Source organism: Anolis sagrei, chromosome 5 (genome assembly GCF_037176765.1).
Source record: "Anolis sagrei isolate rAnoSag1 chromosome 5, rAnoSag1.mat, whole genome shotgun sequence".
In the NCBI taxonomy this organism is placed as follows: Eukaryota; Metazoa; Chordata; class Lepidosauria; order Squamata; family Dactyloidae; genus Anolis; species Anolis sagrei.
The window spans coordinates 77947366-77970016 of NC_090025.1; the positions used below are offsets into that span (position 1 = coordinate 77947366).

General features: G+C 40.1%; 2 protein-coding genes across 3 annotated transcripts in view; one reads left to right on the top strand and one right to left on the bottom strand.

Moving 5' to 3' along the window:
* Positions 1-5789, bottom strand: part of GUF1 (GTP binding elongation factor GUF1) — a 31506-nt gene extending 25717 nt beyond the window's left edge. Inside the window, exons 1-2 of one of the 2 annotated variants that reach the window (XM_060778466.2) lie at positions 5692-5789; positions 600-993 (exon numbers count right to left, since the gene is read on the bottom strand). In XM_060778466.2, the coding sequence (XP_060634449.2) occupies positions 600-752 (153 nt within the window). In that variant the 5' untranslated portion in view covers positions 753-993; positions 5692-5789. Of the gene's footprint in view, positions 1-599; positions 994-5691 lie in introns of those variants that run through there. The other variant, XM_060778468.2, reaches the window with a different exon arrangement.
* Positions 5790-21592: 15803 nt separating this feature from the next.
* YIPF7 (Yip1 domain family member 7) overlaps positions 21593-22651 on the top strand; it is a 34682-nt gene continuing 33623 nt past the window's right edge. Inside the window, exon 1 of the mRNA XM_067468789.1 lies at positions 21593-21680. The gene's annotated coding sequence lies outside the window, so the exon portion shown is untranslated. The remainder of the gene's footprint in view (positions 21681-22651) is intronic.

A 22651-nucleotide genomic window follows, 5' to 3' on the forward strand; every position in this document is an offset into this window, starting at 1 on the left:
CAATGTCAGAAAATATTAAATTTGTCAACAAACCATGCAATCAAATGTGTATATTTATCCATGTAGTTATACTCATCTTAAAGCCTAAAATACAGTTTAAGTTTCTTTTGTTTGTTTGCTGAAGGATACAAACTGAACATACATCCTGGTACAAGTTCACTATTCTAGTACTAAAAAAGTAAACTGACTCAGCGGTTATTAGTGCAAATGATACACCTGGAGTACACTCACTTGAGATTAATTCTCACTAAATAAAAGAAAATCTATAAATGGATAGCAATGTGTCATAGAGGTAGAACCACTAGAAAACTGAATAAATAGCGATAATAGCATCCTAAATGAATGTGAGTGATAGAAAAGTTCAGAACCAAAAAAGAAAATTTTGTACTAATCAAGGCAGAAAAACAGACAAGTTTTTTGCTGATTGAAAGGCATCATATGATGAACAGTTGTAAACAGTGACTCGTAGCAGACAAGTTGGTGATAGTTCAAAATTGTTGTTTTGTTGTGTTATATTGCTGATAGAAGTGAAAGGTGTTTAATAAAACTGAAATCATTTCCAACCAACAAATATGTATAAGTATCCAAAGTACTGTTACCTTGCCACTGCCAGAGTGGTACTGTCTGGGAGACACAGTGCAATACGGAGGGAGTTCTTCCACTCTGAGGGAAAGATACGAAGCGATACCTCCATGGTATGATTTCTTAAGCCGGACATGAAGAAATAAGACCCTTTTCACAAGTGCAAACATTTTTCAGGACAGCTGCAAACGCCACCATTCAGACTGTGGGGTGGTAGGCAAAGCTTTTGGAACACAGCACAGATTCAGTCAGTGGTTCAATATAGCATACTCCATAGATAAGCTTGCTTCAGTAAAAGCCAATGATCAATTCTTTCACTCAAACACATTTTCAAATTCAGGGCAGACTGCTTTTATGACGAAAAATGTTCTCAGAATAGGGATGAAGACAGATGCACAGTCCAGGGTGAACCTGCAAAAAAGGGAAACAGAGCTTAATTTCTAAAAGTACACCTAACCTGCCTCAATGTTTTACTTTCTTTCTTGCCATAATCCAACTGTAATCAGCAACCAAATTCTTGCTATTGAACATTACAGAATTTGCTTCCTTCCTCTCTCCACTGCAGCCTCTGGTTCCATGTGAAAATGGACTTAGCAGCTTTAGTAAGATAATCACAACAATTATCCAGTCACTGCCTATCATTATTTTCTATAATTTGAACAGCTTATTCAGCCCCCCTGGTGTTCGTGCTGACCTGCATTAGTTTTGATTATTGATTATTTAGTTTGTTTTCCCCCCCAGAACTCATTAAATGTTTGCATTACTCATGGAAGGTATTTCAACATATAAATAAACATAGAACTTACTAGTGCAAGTTTGTTTCCCCACTGGGTTTATATGCAGCAATTTACCATGTCTCCTGACAACAAGGTAATATAGCAAAGAGACATTGTAGTTGCATATTACACATTTATCTCTGCAGAGAAAGTTAATTTGACTCTGTACTTATGCAGGAAAAAAAAGCTTAAGGCAATGAGATGGGAGCCACAAGACAGCTTCCTCTTCATATTGCCTCATATAGCTGTGATATATATTTAAAGTTCATCTGTTTCTGTTTCTGCTATCTAAAGTTGGACATTGCTAAAGCCATGTTATTTTCAGACATCTCATAGACCTACAGGTTGGGAATATCATCATCCTAACAGAAACACACTTGATCTTTACTACTTTGGAGAAACTAAGCAAACTTTGGTCTACCTAGTGCTTGGATGGAAGATGAAATATCAGTGTTCTGCAGATTGTACTAAGAAAGACACTTGCCTAAAACCCAGTAAGAGCTGAAACTCTTCTTAGGGGGCATCTACACTGTAGGAATAATGCATTGACCATTTTAATATTGACTATTCAATTACGGGACCTCTAGTATTGATCTTATACATTCTTTTCAATGGACATTATATGTTTTAACTGGTCTATGTGTTAACCGATATCACGTGTCTTTAACTGATATTATGTCTTTCAACAGACTGTGTCCCTCCCCCATGAACCTGCGCAGGTTTTGATATTTTGCTGGGGAGGCCCTTCTCTCTGTCCCACCCCCGTCCCAAGCATGGTTGGTGAGGATGAGGGAGAGAGCTTTCTTGGTTACGACCCCCTGGCTTTTGAATGCCCTCCCCATGAAGGCATGACTATTCAAGCAGATCTTTGACAATGGCTAATGTATAATCTAAAGTGGATGACCTAAACAGATTGAAGTAGACTCTGACATTTTAATGCTAATATTTTAATCTGTTTTATGGTTGGGATGCTAAACTTGGTTTGTATAGTTTATTTTTAACTACAATTTTATTGTTGCGTTTCTTTGGTTATTTCACTTTGATTGAGGTGTCTTATGTTAATCCTTGTATGTTGTTATTTTATATTACCCGGTGTTGTTTATTGATTTTGGCTAATTTCCGTTGTATTTGATATGTTCTGTGTTGCACTATTATTGCTTTGTAAGCCATCCCGAGTCCGTTTTGGGAGACGAGGCAGGATATAATTAAAGTTGTTATTGTATTGTCGAAGGCTTTCATGGCCGGAATCACTCAGTTCTTGTGGGTTTTTTTCGGGCTATATGGCCATGTTCTAGAGGCATTTCTCCTGACGTTTCGCCTGCATCTATGGCAAGCATCCTCAGAGGTCTGCTGGAGCTGGGAAAAAGGGGTTTTATTTATCTGTGGAATGACCAGGGTGAGACAAAAGGCTTTTGTAAGTTGGGCTAGGTGTGAATCTTTTCAACTGACCACCTTGATTAGCATACAATGGGCTGACAGTGCCTGGAGCAAACTCTTCTTGAAAGGTGATTAGATGTCCCTGCCTGTTTTTCTCTCTGCTGTTTTAATTTTAGAATTTCTTAATACTGGTAGCCAGATTTTGTTCATTTTCATGGTTTCTTCCTTTCTGTTGAAATTGTCCACATGTTTGTGGATTTCAATGGCTTCTCTGTGTAGTCTGACATGGTGGTTGTGAGAGTGGTCCAGCATTTTTGTGTTCTCAAATAAAATGCTGTGTCCAGGTTGGTTCATCAGGTGCTCTGCTATGGCTGACTTCTCTGGTTGAAGTAGTCTGCAGTGCCTTTCATGTTCCTGGATTCTTGTTTGGGCGCTGCGTTTGGTGGTCCCTATGTAGACTTGTCCACAGCTGCATGGTATACGGAAAATCCAACAAATGCTACGTTCAGCAAAGGACAAGAGGGATCCTCTCACCTCTGCAGGAGTCTACCGTATACCATGCAGCTGTGGACAAGTCTACATAGGGACCACCAAACGCAGCGCCCAAACAAGAATCCAGGAACATGAAAGGCACTGCAGACTACTTCAACCAGAGAAGTCAGCCATAGCAGAGCACCTGATGAACCAACCTGGACACAGCATTTTATTTGAGAACACAAAAATGCTGGACCACTCTCACAACCACCATGTCAGACTACACAGAGAAGCCATTGAAATCCACAAACATGTGGACAATTTCAACAGAAAGGAAGAAACCATGAAAATGAACAAAATCTGGCTACCAGTATTAAAAAATTCTAAAATTAAAACAGCAGAGAGAAAAACAGGCAGGGACATCTAATCACCTTTCAAGAAGAGTTTGCTCCAGGCACTGTCAGCCCATTGTATGCTAATCAAGGTGGTCAGTTGAAAAGATTCACACCTAGCCCAACTTACAAAAGCCTTTTGTCTCACCCTGGTCATTCCACAGATATATAAAACCCCCTTTTCCCAGCTCCAGCAGACCTCTGAGGATGCTTGCCATAGATGCAGGCGAAACGTCAGGAGAAATGCCTCTAGAACATGGCCATATAGCCCGAAAAAACCCACAAGAACTGAAAGTTGTTATTATTGTTATTATTATTGTTGTTGTTGTTGTTGTTGTTATGGTTGCATTATAACATGTTGTGGTTCCCCATTTTGATCCATGGTAAGAGGTGGGTAACCAAATAATAATAATTACTACTACTTAGTTTCGGTATGTGATTTCATGTCACCTGTAGACTTATGGTGACTCCATGGATTTCAAAGGGTTTTCTCAGGGCCCATTGCCATATAAAATCCAGATTGTCTGCTTTGAACTGGATTATATGGCATTGCAGACTGTTCTGTCTGATATTTTGTTTTATGTGATATGTTATGTCTTAATTTTAGATGTTAAGTCATAATTTGTTCTTATGTGTTGGATTATTATGTCTTGCTATTATGTATTTATTGGTTGTCGTATTCGGGCATTTAATGTTTGCCTCTTTGTGATTGGAATCTGCCCTGAGTCCCTTTGGGGAGATAAGGCGAAATCTAAATAAACTAGCCATCCCCTGCCACGCGTTGCTGTGGCCCAGTCTGGTGATCTGGAAAATAAAGTAATGAGAAAGTGTTGGTTTCTAATATATGTAATTTCTTTCTGCTTGTGGACAAACAGTATTTCTTGCTGTTTCTTTCAGTGTTGATGTGGAGAGTGTCTGGTTTGCCTACTCTGGAACATGCAACATATCATTGTCCTTCTTTAGGGGTCCCTTTCAAATCTATGATACGATATTTGTGTGTGTGTGTGAATCATATCTATCTATATCTATGGCTGGCTGGCTCTTTGTCAGGAGGGCTTTGATTACGTTTTCTTAAACTGATGAAGGGAGTTGGATTGGATGGCCTTAAGTGTTTTCTGTTGGTCATGGGAGTTCTGTGTGGGAAGTTTGCCCCGATTCTGTTGTTCATGGGGTTTTGAATGCTCTTTGATTGTAGGTGAACTGTGAATCCCAGTGACTACAACTCCCAAATGTCAAGGTCTATTTCCCCCAAACTCCATCTGTGTTCATATTTGGGTGTATTGAGTGCTTGTGCAAGTTTGGTCCAAATCCATCATTGTTTGAGTCCACAGTGCTCTCTGGATGTAGGTGAACTACAACTCAAGGTCAATGCCCACCAAACCCTTCCAGTATTTTCTGTTGGTCATGGGAGTTCTGCGTGCCAAGTTTTGTTCTATTCCATCATTGGAGTTCAGAATGCTCTTTGATTGTAGGTGAACTATAAATCCCAGAAACTACAACTCCCAAATGACAAAATCATTTATTTTTTTTTAGTGATGGTCACTCCTTGTGTTGTGAGATGTTTTGTTGCCAAATTTGGTGTGATTTCATTCATTGGTTCTTTTGTTTTTAAGGTACTCATTATGCACAGAACATTTATATATAGATAGATTATTCTTATTATTTAATATTATCCAATTCAAAGCAGATGATCTGGATTTTATAAGGCTGTGTAGATGGGGCCTCAGGCAAAGAATGCTCAATGATGGTTTGCCTTCCTTTGAAAGAAAGCCTATAGCACCTGATGTAGCTTGGCGGTCTCTCATCCAAGTACCAGTCAGGTCTGATCCTGCTCAACTTCCAAAAACTGACAAGATCGGATGACATCCGGGTATTCAGACTCCTTGCTCCCCCTGCAAAGGCAAACCCCTCTATAGAAACCTTGCTAAGCAAACCTCAGGGTCGCCATAAGTCGGGAAAGACTCGAAGGGACACAACAACAGGGAAACCAATGGCTCCTGTCCTCTCTAGAAAGGCTTCTGAAGCCCAGTTGTGGCCCAAAAAGCAAAAGAACACGGCCAGCCAAAGCATCACCTCCCAGCACCGCTCACCTGACGGAGAAAGAGTGAAAGACTTCCGGGATTGCAGCACGGAATCAACCGGAGGGTCCGGGGAGAGGAAGTGACGTCGTTGTCCCCATCTTCCCTCATGAGGGGGCGGGACAGAGAATGAATGACTGTAACACATAGAGATAGAAAGTGTAGAGTAAAACACGCCCATCCACATTTTTATTTAGTAACAGGACACAAGTCGCTGTTTTATTGTTGTGTTCCTTCAAGTAGTTGAACTGGCACGAGGAGCAGCAGTCATGAAACCAATACTTTAAATCCCAAATCAATACAGTGTCGTCAAGTTATTTCTAATGTATATAGCTTACTCTATCACAGGGAGTTTCAAAAGACATCTATTTCTGTTTTATTGACTACTAGTTGTACCCACCACGCGTTGCTGTGGCCAACCTTCCCTCCTTCTTTCTCTCCTTTCTTTCTCTCCTTCCTTCCTTCCTTCCTCCCTCTTTCCTTCCCTCTTTTTCTTTCCCTTCTTCTCTACCTTTCTTTCCTTCTCTCTTTCCCTCTTTCTCACCTCCTTCCTTCCATCTTTCCTTTCTTTCCTTCTTTATCTCCTTCCCTCCTTCTTTCCCTCCTTCCTTCTCTACCCTTCTTTCTTTCCTTCTCTCCTTCCCTCTTTCTCTCCCTCCTTATCTCCTTCCTTCTCTACCCTTCTTTTTTTCCTCCCTTCTCTCCTTCCCTCCTTCTTTCCCTTCTCTCCCTCCTTCTCTCCTTCCCTCCTTTTCCTTCTTTCTTTCCTTCCTTCTCTCCTTCCTTCCTTCTTTTGTGTGTGTATATGTATATGCATTTATTTATTTATTTATTTATTTATTTACAGCATTTATATTCCGCCCTTTTCACCCCGCAGGGGACTCAGGGCAGATTACAGTGTACACATACATGGCAAACATTCAATGCCAATTTTGACATACAACATATACAGACATAGACAGAGGCTATTTACCTTTTTCTGGCCGCCAGGGGAGCTGTCGCTTTCATCGTCCATCTGCGACACTGATGAAGTACTTCCGCATTCCCCGCATGCTTTTGCTGGAGTCTTTTTTTATGGCCTCATAAATTAGTTAATTTAGCCTCCCCACACTTTAAGGTGGTACCTTATTTTCCTACTTGACAGATGCAACTGTCTTTTGGGTTGCAAAGGTCGACAACAGGCTACACAATTGGTTGGAAACCCACTCCAACCCGGGCTGGCTTCGAACTTATGACCTTTTGGTCAGAGTGATCTTAATGCAGCTGACACTCAGCCAGCTGCGCCACAATCCCGGTGCGTATATGTGTGTATACATGTGTGTTTGGATGTGTGTATGTATATATATATGGTTTTGTGCGTGTGTTGTAATGTATTTTGGGGTGTTTTTTTTTTTGCTTTTTGGGTCTTTTCTGCTGTGTTTTTCAGTGTTTTTATGAGTAATGGTCACTCATTGGCCTGAGAGGTGTCTTGTGTCCAAATTTGGTGTCAATTTGTCCAGTGGTTTTTGAGTTCTGTTAATCCCACAAACGAACATTACATTTTTATTTATATAGATTCTAAAGCCTTTGACTGTGTGGATCATAATAAATTGACTGTGTGGATCATAATAAAAGTTCTTTATTTGGGCATACCAAATCACCTTGTCTCTCTCCTGAGGAATCTGTATAATGACCAAGTAGCAACAGTCAGAATGACCATGGAACAACAGACTGGTTCAAGATTGGGAAAGGCGTATGGCAGGGTTGTATACTCTGGGTTTAGCTGGGTTGCAGCTAAACATCAAAAAACCAAGATTATGGCAACAAGAATTATTGATAACTGGCAAATAGAGGGAGAAAACCTAGAGGCAGTGACAAACTCTGTATTTCTAGGTGCAAAGATTACTGCAGACACAGACTGAAGCCAGGAAATCAGGAGACACTTACTTCTTGGTAGGAGAGCAATGACCAATCTTGATAAAATAGTGAAGAGTAGAGAAATCACATTGGCAACAAAGATCTGCATAGTAAAAGCAATGGTATTTCCCGTAGTCACCTACGGATGTGAGAGCTGGACCATAAGGAAGACTGAGCGAAGGAAGATAGATGCTTTTGAACTGTGGTGTTGGAGGAAAGTTCTGAGAGTGCCTTGGACTGCGAGAAGATCCAACCAGTCCATACTTCAGGAAAAAACCCCGACTGCTCACTAGAGGGAAGGATATTAGAGGCCAAGATGAAGTATTTTGGCCACATCATGAGAAGACAGGAAAGCTTAGAGAAGACAATGATGCTGGGGAAAATGGAAGGAAAAAGGAAGAGGGGCCAACCAAGGGCAAGATAGATAGATGGCATCCTTGAAGTGACTGGCTTGACTCGAAGGAGCTGTGGGTGGTGACGGCCGACAGGGAGCTCTTGCGTAGGCTGGTCCGTGAGGTCACAAAGAGTCAGAAGCAATTGAACAAATGAACAACAACATCCCAGGCTTTTCAAGACAAATGTGTTCAGAATAGGCTGGGGCTCCATCTACAATGCCATATTATTCAGTTTCTGAATCCAGATGTATCTGCTTTGAACTGGATTGTATGGAGGTGTAGATCCAGCCTGTGAGAGTATGACCTTCTCGTTTTCAGATAAATTTTTAAAATCCCATTGTATCTGAGTGGATGGTGTGATGAGCTGTATCTTCATCCCAGGTTTCGAATGCTATGTTGATGGGTTGCTGTGAGTTTTCAGGCTGAATAGCCATGTTCCAGAAGCATTATCACCTGATGTTTCACCCACATCTATGGCAGGCATACTCAGAGATTGATAGGTCTGTTGTAAACTAGGTATGATGGCACACTGGGAAGATTAAGGAGAAAACTAAATGTGTCTGGCTATTTTCCCAGTGACCATCGGTATGCCCTAATTACTTTAATGCCCCCAAAAATAAAATTCTAAAAACAAGGTTAAATTCAACAATTGTTTACTGAACAATCAAGGTATAAAAGTACAGTTTGATTATGATGGTGTTAGAACAGTGAAATATAAACTCTGAGGTAACAAACTACTATAATTTCTATGAGGTAAATATAACTATAAACTATGGGGAATGTATGACTATAACTATTCTATGAGGTAAATATTATATAAACTATAAACTCTAAGGCATATATGTATTATCTATGAACTATGGCAAATATGGCTATTAACTATTGCATGTATATGACTATCTATCTATAATCTATAAACTTTGACAAATATAACTATTCTATGAAACGTGCTATCTATGAACTCTCTATCTATAGGGCAAATACTATCTATTCTATGGCAAGTATGTGATAAGGATGGCCTGTTCAAATTGCTAGGCCAGACCAGACATTATCTGGCAACTATCTATAAGCTATGACCAACAAAGAAAGGAATAAAAAGTCTTTCACCAGCCCATTCTGGCTCTGAGTCAGATGGGCTGCACAAACTGAGCTCGGACTCTAGGGGGAACCTAAGCTTCTCCCCTAAACTTGGCAAAATGGAACAGTCCAACTTGGAAATAAACAGGCCGAGACTTCACACTAGGCAAATGGGGTTTACATATCTGGAATGTCCAGGGTGGAGGAAAGCAGTGAATGTTGCTATTGGTCACCTTAATTAGCATTGAATGGCCTTGCAGCCTCAAACCCTGGCTGCTTCCTGGCTGGGGGCCTTCTTTGTTGAGAGGTGTTAGCTGGCCCTGATTGATTCTGGTCTATAATTTCCCTGCTATTTGAATGTTGCTCTTTATTTACTGTCCTGATTTTGGAGTTTTTTAAATACAGATAGCCAGATTTTGTTCATTTTCATGATTTCCTCCTTTCTGTTGAAATTGTCCAAATGCTTGTGGATTTCAATGGCTTCTCTTTATTTATTTATTTTATTTACAGTTCTTATATTCCGCCCTTCTCACCCCGCAGGGGACTCAGGGCGGATTACAGTAAACACATATATGGCAAACATTCAATGCCAGTTTGACAAACAACATTTAACAGACAAAGGCTATTTAACTTTTTTCTGGCCGCCAGGGGAGTTGCTGCTTTTCATCGTCCATCAACGACACCGATGAAGTTCTTCCGCATTCCACATTCCCCGGAGTCTTCTTTCTTTATGGCCTCATAAATTAGTTAAATTTAGCCTCCCACACAAGGTGGTCCCTTATTTTCCTACTTGACAGATGCAACTGTCTTTCGGGTTGCAAAGGTCGACAACGGGCTACACAATGGCTGGACACCCACTCCAGCCCGGGCTGGCTTCGAACTCATGACCTTTTGGTCAGAGTGATCTTAATGCAGCTGACACTCAGCCAGCTGCGCCACAATCCCGGTGTTTGTTTGTTTCCTAGGAGGAAATGAAATATTCCTTTTTCATTCTACTTTGTTTCTTATTTGAAATTTCATTTGCTTCTGCAGCCAGAGGGGGAAAGACAATATTAACCAAGAAGTGCCGTCTTCAGAGAATGGAACAGTCAGTCTATCATTCCAAGCTATAAAAAGTTTACAATCAACGAGGGACAACAAGGAAGTGACTGCTCTGCGCTGGCTCGCTGCTACAGAGCTATGAAGATAGCGCATGCGCTTTAGAAGCCAGTGGAAAGTGGAAAGTCTGCCCTCTTATGGAGCCAGGAGGTTTTACACCTTCTCCATCAGTTCTATAAACAGCGAAGCCTTGCTTCTCAAGATGCTCATCTAGGGTTGGGTCTGCACTGTCCTATGTCCCAGGATCGGATCCCAGATTATCTGCTTTGAACTGGATTATATGAGTGTCCACTGGCATATAATCTGGGATAAAAAGATAATCTGGGATCATATCCTGGAATATATAATAACTTTAATAAATAATAACTTTACAAAAGTTTGCTCCAGGCACTGTCAGGCCATTATATGCTAATCAAGGTGGTCAGTTGAAACATTCACACCTAGCTCCAGCAGACAAGAGTCCTTTGTCCCGCCCTGGTCATTCCACAGATATATAAACCCTTTTTCCTAGTTCCAACAGACCTCACTACCTCCGAGGATGCTTGCCATAGATGCAGGCGAAACGTCAGGAAAGAATGCCTCTAGACCATGGCCATATAGCCCGAAAAACCCTACAACAACCCAGTGATTCCGGCCATGAAAGCTTTCAACAATACAATAATAACTCTATTTATAACACACCCTATCTCACCAAGGGGACTCAGACCAGTTTCCAACAAAGGATGGCAAACATTCAATGCCATAGAACAATACAAAATGAACAAATAGCCCCATAAATAAAGCATCTATTGCAAATTATAACAACTACTCACAAAGTTTGAATAAATAAAGCATATACATCTATCAAACCTACAAAGTAACAAAATAATCAGTTTAGAAACAATTTAAAACAGTTAAAATAACCATAGTAATATCATTTATTATTATCAAAGCCTAGAGAAGACAATTATGCTGGGGAAAGTGGAAGGCAAAAGGAAGAGGGGCTGACCAAGGGCAAGATGGATGGATGGCATCCTTGAAGTGACTGGACTGACCTTGAAGGAGTTGGGGGTGGTGACGGCCGACAGGGAGCTCTGGCGTGGGCTGGTCCATGAGGTCACGAAGAGTCGGAGACGACTGAATGAATGAACAACAACAATAACATTTATCCGCCGCCAACAAGCCAGAGTAAGGTGTTGTGTTCTAGTCAAGGTTGTACAACATAATATTCTAATCTTCCTCTCCGTAAACTAAAGAACAAAAATATGTTTGGACAATGTAGCATAGGACAGTGTAGCCTAGGAAGAGCCTTTGGACAATATAGCCTATAGGACAGTGTGGCCTAGGAAGAGAGCAACTAGTTTTGTTTTAGCATTGGATGACGACTCGGGGTTCAAATTCTTGGTTGTGCCATTTGGTGACCTTGGTCAAGTCACACACTCTTAAACTCAGAGGGAGGCAGACACAAACCTCTTCTGAACAACTCTTCACCTGGTTTAAAACCCTTGTGCCAGCATGACTGAATACCAACAAGTTGGAGATTCAAAGCTGGGAGAGCTCAGATGAGCTCCCTCTGTCAGCTCCTGCTCCCCATGCGGGGACATGAGAGAAGCCTCCTACAAGGATGGCAAAACATCCGGCCATCCCCTGGGCAACGTCTTTGAGGACGGCCAATTCTCTCACACCAGAAGCGACTTGAAGTTTCTCAAGTCGCTCCTGGCATGAAAAAGAAAAACCTGATTGAAGAAATATTGGTTGATTAATTGATCAAATGATCAGCCACCTCGCTAATGGCATTTCGGAAAAAACTGAAAACTTGGATGTTCGAGCAAGTTTTCAACTAATTCCGATGTGATGATGTTTTGATCATGGACTAGCAATCAAGGATAACGAATTGGATTACGACTTTAACTATGAGATGTTCCGGTCTGTATTGGTGGCCCAATACTATGTATGTATATGTATGTATTTTTATATTTTATTTTATATTTTTAAAGTGAATATTGTATTTTTAAATATGTTGTAAACCGCAATGAGTCGCTGCACAGGCTGAGATATTAGCGGTATACAAGTGTACTAAATAAATAAATAAATAAATAAATAAATGGATTTAATACATGGAGAATTAATACAGTTTAATACCTCTTTAACTCCCATGGTCAGTGCTATGGGATCATGGTGAAAGGGGAACTATGCATGCTCTCAGAGGTTCCCTTCTCGTCTGCTCTCAAGGGGGTGGTGCGGGGATGGACAACATGGACAAGTCTGAGTGAAAGAGGGTCTACCCTAGCAAACCTTTTGTATCGTTATCCCAATACCCCCGTGTATATGGGATATATTGAGCATGGTGATCAGATCATGATATGAATAAACATAACAGTTTAAATAATGTACCAGTAAGTCCTTCTCGCAGACCACCATGAGAATTTCAGACCACCATGAGAACCGGGCTACATGCCTGCTGCTTGGCCATTAAACCCACTGATGACCTTGGGCAAGTCACAGTCTCTCAGCCTCAGAGGAAAACAATGAAAGGTTATTCTGAACCAATCCTACCAAGATAATACTGTGAAAAATTTGTCTTAGGACAGAAATGACTTGATGTCACACAACAATTAATACTTCAGGAAGCTGTACTACAAATATTTAACAAAATCTTATAGAAACCTAATTTTTAAAATATATTACAGCAGGTCAGGAATCTTGTGGGCTTTCAGAAGCTGACCTGCAAATCCCAGCATATATAGCAAACATAGTGGGAAATACTGGGAATTGTACTCCAACAATCTGTGGCAGGCCAAATGCTTCTGGGGGATACAGTATGAACACATAAATTAATTGATAAAAATAACTGAAGGCAATAACACAATTTATTGAAAATAATATAATTGCAAATCATGGTAACTGTCAACCTTAGCAACTAGTGAGTTATGGTATAATGGTCTGTGCATGGTTTGTGTCAGCATGGTGGAATGGTTTGAGTGTTGGACTACAGCTCTAGAGAATGGGGTTCAAATCCCCCTCAGCTATGGCAACCCACTGGCAGACCTTGGGTAAGTCACACTCTCTCAGGCGAAGGCAAAAGCAAGCCCCCTCTGAACAAATCTTGCCAAGAAAACCTGTGATAGGTTCATCTTAGGGTCGCAATAAATCAGTAATAACTTGAAGACACACAAGAGAATGACAGACAATTAAGGAAATGATCAGGAAAATGCCTGAGCAAACAAGCCTTTAGCTGGTTAAAGTTATGGACATGCCCCAACACTGAGAGCCGGCCTAATTGTGAGTAGCACAAGGAGCAATTTATTCATTACTTCATATATACTGTGCAAGCAATTGCTTATACTTGGGCACAAGTTAAGTGGCAAGATGCTGTAATCTAGAAGGGCAATATAGGGAATAATGCATTGCACAGCAAAGCAAAACCGACAGCTTCTTAAGGATGTACTTAAACGTTACTCTACAAATCACTGACTCAGTGCTATTCACCTGCATTTCTCAACACCTGCAAATAACACTAGAAAAATGTCTCTCTGGGCCAATATTCAGAGAAGCCAAAGAAACAGCAGAATCTGTGATTATTGGTGTTTTTTTTTTAAAAAAAAAAAAAAAAAGCTGTTCAAAACTGTCCATATATGCAAACACATGCATCTATGGCAAGCATCCTCAGAGGTAGTGAGGTCTGTTGGAACTAGGAAAAAGGGTTTATATATCTGTGGAATGACCAGGGTGGGACAAAGGACTCTTGTCTGCTGGAGCTAGGTGTGAATGTTTCAACTGACCACCTTGATTAGCATTTAATGGCTTGGAAGTGCCTGGGGGAATCTTTTTTTGTTGAGAGGTGATTTGATGTGCCTGATTGTTTACTCTCTATTGTTTTGCTGTTTATCTACAATATTTTAGTCTGGTCCAAGAGGAGGCAATAAGTGACACTAACCTTAGTAATGCCATGAACTCAAATACGTGGATTTTCTTTTAACCCACATTTTTGACATTGCTCATCATCAAGTAACACCTTTAACACAAAAGGCAGATATGCACTTGTTGACATCCTGAAATACAAATATGATACTGAAGGCATCTAAGAAATTATGTCTTAATTACGTCACAATAATGGAAACATGCATTGATTTCTTATATCCTTTGCCAAGCAGATGTTTTATGGGTACCTTTCCATTATCCATGCAGAGGCCACAAGGGGGTGTTAGAAAGAGAAGGATAGTCCATTTTATGTTGACGGGAGTTGGAAAGCCATTTCCCTCATTTTCACTGGTTATTCCCCCTCCCCACTTTCCATGTCATAAATGAGGGTTGTTTCAGTGATGAGAGCATGGGTGGCCGGAATAACAGGGGAGAATGGTTTTCCTCCTTCAACCCACCCTCCACCCCCATAAAATGGACAATCCTTCCCTCTCAAGCGCCCCCTTGTGGCCTCCCCTCAGATAAAGGACCAGTACCATTATATATTATACAGTGACAGAGTATTGAAAGCTCAGATAATTAGTGGAGGAATCAAAGATCTAGAGTAATTGTATGCATTGTTTACAATCATTTAGAGCTGTGCTGCCACCATAATCTTCAAACTGACATTTGAGTGACAGAGGCAGGATGGTGTTGTCTACTGCAAAGGCTGCGTTATTGCTTGTTTCCCCTTCAATTGGCCTGAAAGTTTGTCAGACAGAGAAGCATTTGCATGCATAAGTGATATTAATGGCCTATAAAATGTAAATTAAGACAATATAAGTAGTCATAGACTAGGCATAGGCTAAAATCAAATGGTATTATAACATTCACAGTGTATTTATTTACTTTATTTATTTATTTACTTTGCTTATATACCGCTGTTCTCAGCCCAGGGGCGACTCACAGCGGTGTACAACATAGGGAGAACAAAATTCAAGACACAGTATAAAATAATTGACAATCCAGCAATATACAAAAAACATCGTCATTACTACGAAAACCATTCAGCGTCGTCTCATCGTCCAAACCACAATCCGGTATCATTTTCCGTTGTTCCATTTCTATAGTCATTACCGATCATTACACTTCTTGTTCGAACGCCTTCTTGAACAACCAAGTCTTTAATTGTAAAAATATTTGCCCCATGAGCCGGTGTGATGTATTGTTGTGACTACTAGACTATGGCCCCTTTCACACAGCTGAGTAAAATCCCACATTATCTGCTTTGAACCAGGATAGCTAACATTGTGGACTTAGATAACCCAGTTCAAAGTAGATATTGTGGGATTTTCTGAGTTATATGACTGTGTGGAAGGGCCCTTGGTTTCTAGGGGGCCAGAGTTTGAAGCAAAGATGCATTCACACTATAGAAGTAATTTATTTATTATTCAGAACTTTTATATCCCAATCTTCTCAACCTCCGCAGAGGGACTCAGGCCGGAGTTTAGTACCACTAACTGCCATGGCTCAATGCTATGGAATCCTGGGAGTTATGGTTTTACAGAGTCTTTACAGCCAAGGTGTACTGGTGCATCACCAAATTATAACTCCCATTAATTCTAGAGTGTAAATCCACCCCCACTTAGTACACTCAATTTCAGGGCCCTTCCACACAACTCTATATCCCAGAATATCAAGGCAGAAAATCCCACAATATCTGCTTTGAACTGGGTTATCTGAGTCCACACTCAGATAATGTGGGATTTTCCCCCCTTGATATTCTGGAATATAGGGCTGTGTGGAAGGGCCCTCAGAGGAAGGTAATAGCAAATGATCAGTCTTGTCAAGAAGATTATATGATAAGATCACCATATGCCAATTTGAAAATGGACTATTTTAATCATGTATTGGGTGGGGAAAGAAATAAAAACAAAATGTTACAATGCAAAATTGTATAACATTTTGAGTGTGCCCCATACAGACGAGCAACATCTTATCAAGCAAAATGGGCTACTGTTTTTCTTAAGGCTGGAGGCACAATATTGCCACCATTCCAGTATCTGAAGGAATGACCTCTCAAGTGTGAAATAAAAAGGATTCAGTGAATCAAATTGTTTTCACATCTAGTGTGTTGAATCTCAGCCTGCTGTTTAGAGATGCGAACCGGTCACTGAAAAAAAGGGAACAGATACATTCTTCTTTTACTGGCTTAGTCTCAGCAGTAATTTCCAGTTTCTTGAAAATAAAGTCTGAGAAAAATGCTGTATTTATAGGGATCAGAACGAGCTTTTGCAAAAACTCAATTTCTTACACCCTTTGCTAGGTTAACTTAAAAACAATGTGCAGATAGTGTCATTATATGATTTTAGCACTAGATGGCACATAGATGGGCATGCATCTATGAAGTTTTAGTAATGTACGGTGGCTATTTTGTTCTCAGTGGATGGAGATAAAACATATTTCTTAGGTTTCACATCAGCATGCCCTATATGGCAAGTAGGAGGGCTCTGTTTGGTTATTTGCAGTAAATTTACTATTAGAATTCCTCAGATGCAAAAGCTCAAGTGTAGATTTGTGTCCATGGTTATCAATTGGTTCCACCACGCATGCCACCATCTAGTTATAGTTGGGGAACAACAGGATTTCCTTGTTCAAATTACCTGACAAATTGCAAATGTGAGGATAAAAATGAATAACATTTTGCAGATGGCCCCTGAAGTAGATTTCAATACAACACAAGGCTCATTAATTACAACCTATTATAGAGAAACCCAGCTTTTGTTTTTGGTAAATAACTTTTAGCTCCCCAGAATACCAGCAGTGAATACAAAATTGTGAGGAAATAATAATAATAATAATAATAATAATAATAGATCTGAAACAAGGAGATGATATAAAGTAGAGAGCAATCATCAGGTTGCAATCTTATTCAGCCTTCTGCATGAGAATATAGTCTGTGTGTCTTTCTTTCTTTCTCTTTTTCTCTCTCTTCTTTATTTTTTCAAATAAATCACATCAGTCAAAGTTTAGTTTCCAGGGGAAGAGAGTAGAATTGTTGTGACATAAAGATGTTTTATTTATTTTTTTGTTTATGGCATTTGTAGCCCGCCTTTCTCAGCCTTATGGCGACTCAAGGCAGCTTACAGAATTGGCAGAATATGATTTATTTATCGTATCGGAGTGAACCAAAACAGTTGTATTGCATTAAAAACAAACAAACAAACAAACAAGACACAAAGTTTGCAGACTTGATATTCTGTTAAATGTCCTTTGACGAGTAGCTGACCACTTGGAGTGCCTCTGGTGTTGCTGCAAGAAGTTCCTCCATTGTGCATGTGGCAGGGCTCAAGTTGCATTGCAGTAGGTGGTCTGCATTCACATGTTGTGGATTCCACTTTGTAGCCCCATTTCTTAAGTTTGGCTTTGAACCAGAAAAACTGGGTAAAAACTAAACAGCACTGACTGCCATGTAAAAAAATTATAGTTAGTCATCAGTATCCATGAACTCTTTGCCCTTGGATTCAATGACCCTTTGAAGGCAACCATAGGACTGATGTGGCCTCTGATGAAAATGAGTTTGGCATTCCTGCATTAAGGGCTTTCTTTTGCACACTTTCATGAGTGTTTTTTTGTTTAGCCATCACAGTTTGAAGCTAACTTTGAATGGTATTAAATGTCCAGTTTAGATTGGGTCCTTACCATTAGGCAGAAAAATGAATTCTTTCACCTTGTCAAATCCAGCAATAAAACCCTTAATCCGTTCCTCTGATTCCCTACTGATATGAATGGAACTACAGCACCCATCATCCACAGACGGTTATTTGCACTGTTCACTGGGGATAAAGGAAGGCATTGTACACAGTATTTCCACGATATTTAGTGTGAATATGACCTACTGTTTCAGAACTATTTCTCAGGAAAATATACTGTAAATATGCCTGCAGAGCTACTGAGGTAGACATCACACCAATCAGTTCCTCAGTTAGGTTCTTGTGGGTTTTTTCGGGCTATAGGGCCATGTTCTAGAGGCACTTCTCCTGATGTTTCGCCTGCATCTATGGCAGACCTCACTACCTCTAAGGATGCTTGCCGTAGATGCAGGCGAAACATCAGGAGAAGTGCCTCTAGAACATGGCCCTATAGCCCGAAAAAACCCACAAGAACCTAGTGATTCCGGCCATGAAAGCCTTCGACAATACAACTTCCCCAGTTGCTTTTGAAATAGTTCCCCAAACTGCACACTGAAAAGAGCTTTTACAGAAACAAATATTATTGATGAGGCCAGTTCTACTACTAATGAATCTCCCATAAAACACAATGAAACCATAACACACTAAAACAGAGTTGGGAATAGGACAGTCTTCCATCAACCTAGCCAGCAAGGCCAAGGGTGATGAGTTGTAAATCAATAACAATTGGAGGGTCTTTCAATTCCCACAAGTGTTTTTAAACTTTTGTGGGGATCCTGCACCCCTAACTCCCATGAAAGTAAAGACCCCACTGTATAGGATATTTGTGGGAAAATACTGAATTTCACATGACAGCACTAAAGACATTTGACAGGAACAATCCCCATCTCATTTTTTTTTTTTTTGCTAGTTTGGCTAAACTGGAATGTACTTGTTCCTATTTTGAGTTGTTATGGAGTCATCAACCACCCCAGTGGCCCATCTATCAATTTATGGTCTTGTCCTCTTTCTGGTGGCCTGCATGATCCCATCATTTACCAAAGGTGTAACAGTTAGAAATCAAGGCAGGTAATCATTACGAGATTTTCTTTCCCACGTCCATGATTTTTTGCTGCAAAAAGTTCATATATCAAGTTGCCCAGTTCTTTGTGCCAGGAAATCAGAAGGAGAAGAATATTGTGGAGTATGACTTTTATCTCTTTCCACCTATCCACTTCATTCTGGCTTAGCTATTTTCCAAAGAGAAAAAGAAAAAAAATAATGTGGTCCAACACATTATCTCTGACCCTTTCTCTTGGACAATCTCTGGTACTACCACGCTGAACTATTGCCCATAAGGGCAAAATAAGGTACTGCACATCTTTTTCCTGGACAGCAGAAAAGAAAAAAAGAAAATTATTTATATCCCAGGAGGCAAAAATGTCTCTAACTTTATAGGGATTCAGGTTGATCAGTTTTCAAAATGTCCCAGTTTGTCTCTCCTTTCCCTCTGTTTTCAGCTTACTTCACTTGCTGCTAAGTGCAAAATCAGTTTGTGCTCCATTCATTCCATTAACCTAGTGAAGGGAATAGAAGAGGAGGGGGTATAATCTTTCCCTTTGTAATAGGCTCAGAGGGCAGCAGTCTCACCTAGCTGGTGAGTTTAAGCCCCCTTCCACATCTATATATAAAAAAATGCTCTGTGCATAATGAGTACCTTAAACACAAAAGAACCAATGAACGAAATCACACCAAATTTGGCAACAAAATGTCTCACAACACAAGGAGTGACAATCACTCAAAAAATTGTGATTTTGTCATTTGTGAGTGGTAGTTGCTGGGATTTATAGTTCTCCTACAATCGAAGAGCATTCTGAACTCCATCAACGATGGAATTGAACCAAACTTGGCACACAGAACTCCCATGACCAACAGAAAACACTAAAAGGGTTTGGTGGGCATTGACCTTGAGTTTGGGAGTTGTAGTTCACCTACATCCAGAGCACTGTAGACTCAAACAATGATGGATCTGGACCAAACTTGGCACAAACACTCAATACGCCCAAATATGAACACAGATGGAGTTTGGGGAAAAAAGACCTTGACATTTGGGAGTTGTAGTCACTGGGATTCACAGTTCACCTACAATCAAAGAGCATTCTGAACACCACGAACGACAGAATTGGGGCTAACTTCCCACACAGAACCCCCATGACCAACAGAAAATATTTAAGGCCATCCAGTCCAACTCCCTTCATCAGGGCAAGAAAACGTAATCAAAGTCCTCCTGACAAAGAGCCATCCAGCCATAGATATAGATAGATATAATTCACACAGAGAAAGATATAGTAGCATAGATTTGAAAGGGACCCTTAAAGAAGGACAATGATATGTTGCATGTTCCAGGGTGGGCAAACCAGACACTCTCCACATCAAAACTGAAAGAAACATCAAGAAATACTGTTTACCCACAAGCATAAAGAAATTACATATATCAGAAACCAACACTTTCTCATTACTTTATTTTCCAGATCAACAGCAACGCGTGGCAGGGGACAGCTAGTAGTTGTATAAAATCCTGCTTTGAACTGGATTATATGGCAGTGTGAACTCAGATAATAAAATTTAAAGCAGATATTGTGGATCACCTGCCTTGATATTCTGGATTATATGACTGTGTGGAAGGGCCCTAAGAGTCAGAGATAATGTGTTGGACCACATTTTTTTTTCTTTTTCTCTTTGGAAAATAGCTAAGCCAGAATGAAGTGGATAGGTGGAAAGAGATAAAAGTCATATTCCACAATATTCTTCTCCTTCTGATTTCCTGGCACAAAGAATTGGACAACTTGGTATATGAATTTTTTGCAGCAAAATATCATGGATGTGAGAAAGAAAATCTCGTAATGATTACCTGCCTTGATTTCTACCTGTTACACATTTGGTAAGAAGTTATAGCATTTACATCACAAACTCCCCATGCTCCCAGTCTCCACATGATTTTTTTTTTGTCGTGTCAGGAGTGACACGAAACTGCAAGTCGCTTCTGGTGTGAGAAAATTGGCCATCTGCAAGGACGTTGCCCAGGGGACTTCCGGATGTTTTGATGTGTTACCATCCTTGTAAGAGGCTTCTTTCATGTCCCTGTGTGAGGAGCTGGAGCTGATTGAGGGTGCTAATCCGTGCTCCTCCTAGATTTGAACCAACGACCTGTCGGTCTTCAGTCCTGCCGGCACAGGGGTTTATCCCACTGTTCCACCGGGGGCTCCGCCACATAATTACCCAGTAAGTAAAATATTTACTGAGAACCTCACTGTTACAGGGCAATCCTGAACGTATTTGCTCAGAGGTAAACTATATTAAATTGAAGAGGACTTTAGTGCCTAAAGGTCAGCAACCATTTCAACTTGAGCAACAGAGGGATTTGTCATTGTGTGCCTTCAAGTCATGTCTGATGTATGGCAACCCTGAGACAATCTTATCACAAGCTTTCTGAGGCTAAAAGTGTGTGACTTGTCCAAGGTTACCTAGTGGGTTTTCTTGACCAAGCAGGGATTAAAAATCGTGTTCTCCAATATCGTAGTCAAACAATGCCATACTGGCTCCTAGGACAAGCTACACCCTCATTTTTTTGTTCAAAAATCACTTTCATGTAATTGAAAGATCCGTGAGGTCAGTCTTCTTTTGTATGAGGTCACCCTAGGTAAAGGGACTTTGAGATTCAGGTCCTGCCAAATTACTACTGTGTTAAGCACAAAGAAGAGTGTGATCACTTTCCTTTTCATTTATTATGATCGTTACCAAACAAACCCTGCTGGAAATACTCCCCAAAGGTCCTTCACTCTGTCCTGCATCTGTTGGGAGGCCAAATTTAGGACTTTATAAATAGCTCAAGATCACCCTGCTTGACTCATAAGTATACTTGGCTGCTTCCTCTGACTGTAAGTTGAATCTACGCTAGGACATTTCCAGCTAAACTTTGGAAGAGGTATGGGCCTTACATTTAAACATTTACGCTGTAGCTCTGTGAGCCCTGGCTGTTTCCAAATGCATACTTTGTACATCATAAATGATCATAATGGCTTGTTGTATGAAGGGAGATTACTTCAGAGAAATATCAATGGCATTTTTAAAGCACTATCGTTGAACTGATAATTAAAATGTTTAAATATTAACCTGAGACGATTTAAGAATTATATTTCAGTTCATAACTTTATGTGTGTATAATTCATAGAGAATGTCACATTGCTAATAAAAATATCTTAAATTTACTGGAGTTATTAAAAAATAAATCAGCTGTTTCTCCTCAAATTTAGAACATCTATTATCTGTTTGTTAGTAAAAAGCTGAGTTGCTCTGTGGCATAACTGTTGTGCTAAATAATTTCGACACATGGAAATATGTGACTGAAACAGATCAATCTGACTTTAGCATGTCATTCAATAGCGGTAAATTTACATGATGATGATATTACTATTATTATTGCTCCATGTAACACAGGGGTCCTCAAACTTTTTAAACAGAGGGTCAGATCACAGTCCCTCAAACAGTTGGAGGGCTGGATTATAATTTGAAAAAAGTAAGAATGAATTCCTATGCACACTGCACATATCTTATTTGTAGTGCAAATATACTTAAAAACAATACAATAATTAAAATCAAGAAAAAATTTAACAAATATAAACTTATTAGTATTTCAATGGGAAATGTGGGCCTGCTTTTGGCTATTTATTTATCGTGTCAGGGGCAACCAGACCATTGTATTACATTTCTAACAAAACAAAACAAACAAACAGATAAAAAAACACAAAGTTTGCAAACCTGGTAGTTGATTAAATGTCCTTTGACCAGTATCTGGCCACTTGCAGTGCCTCTGGTGTTGCCGCAAGAAGGTCCTCCATTGTGCATGTGGCAGGCCTCAGGTTGCATTGCAGCAGGCGGTCAGTGGTTTGCTCTTCT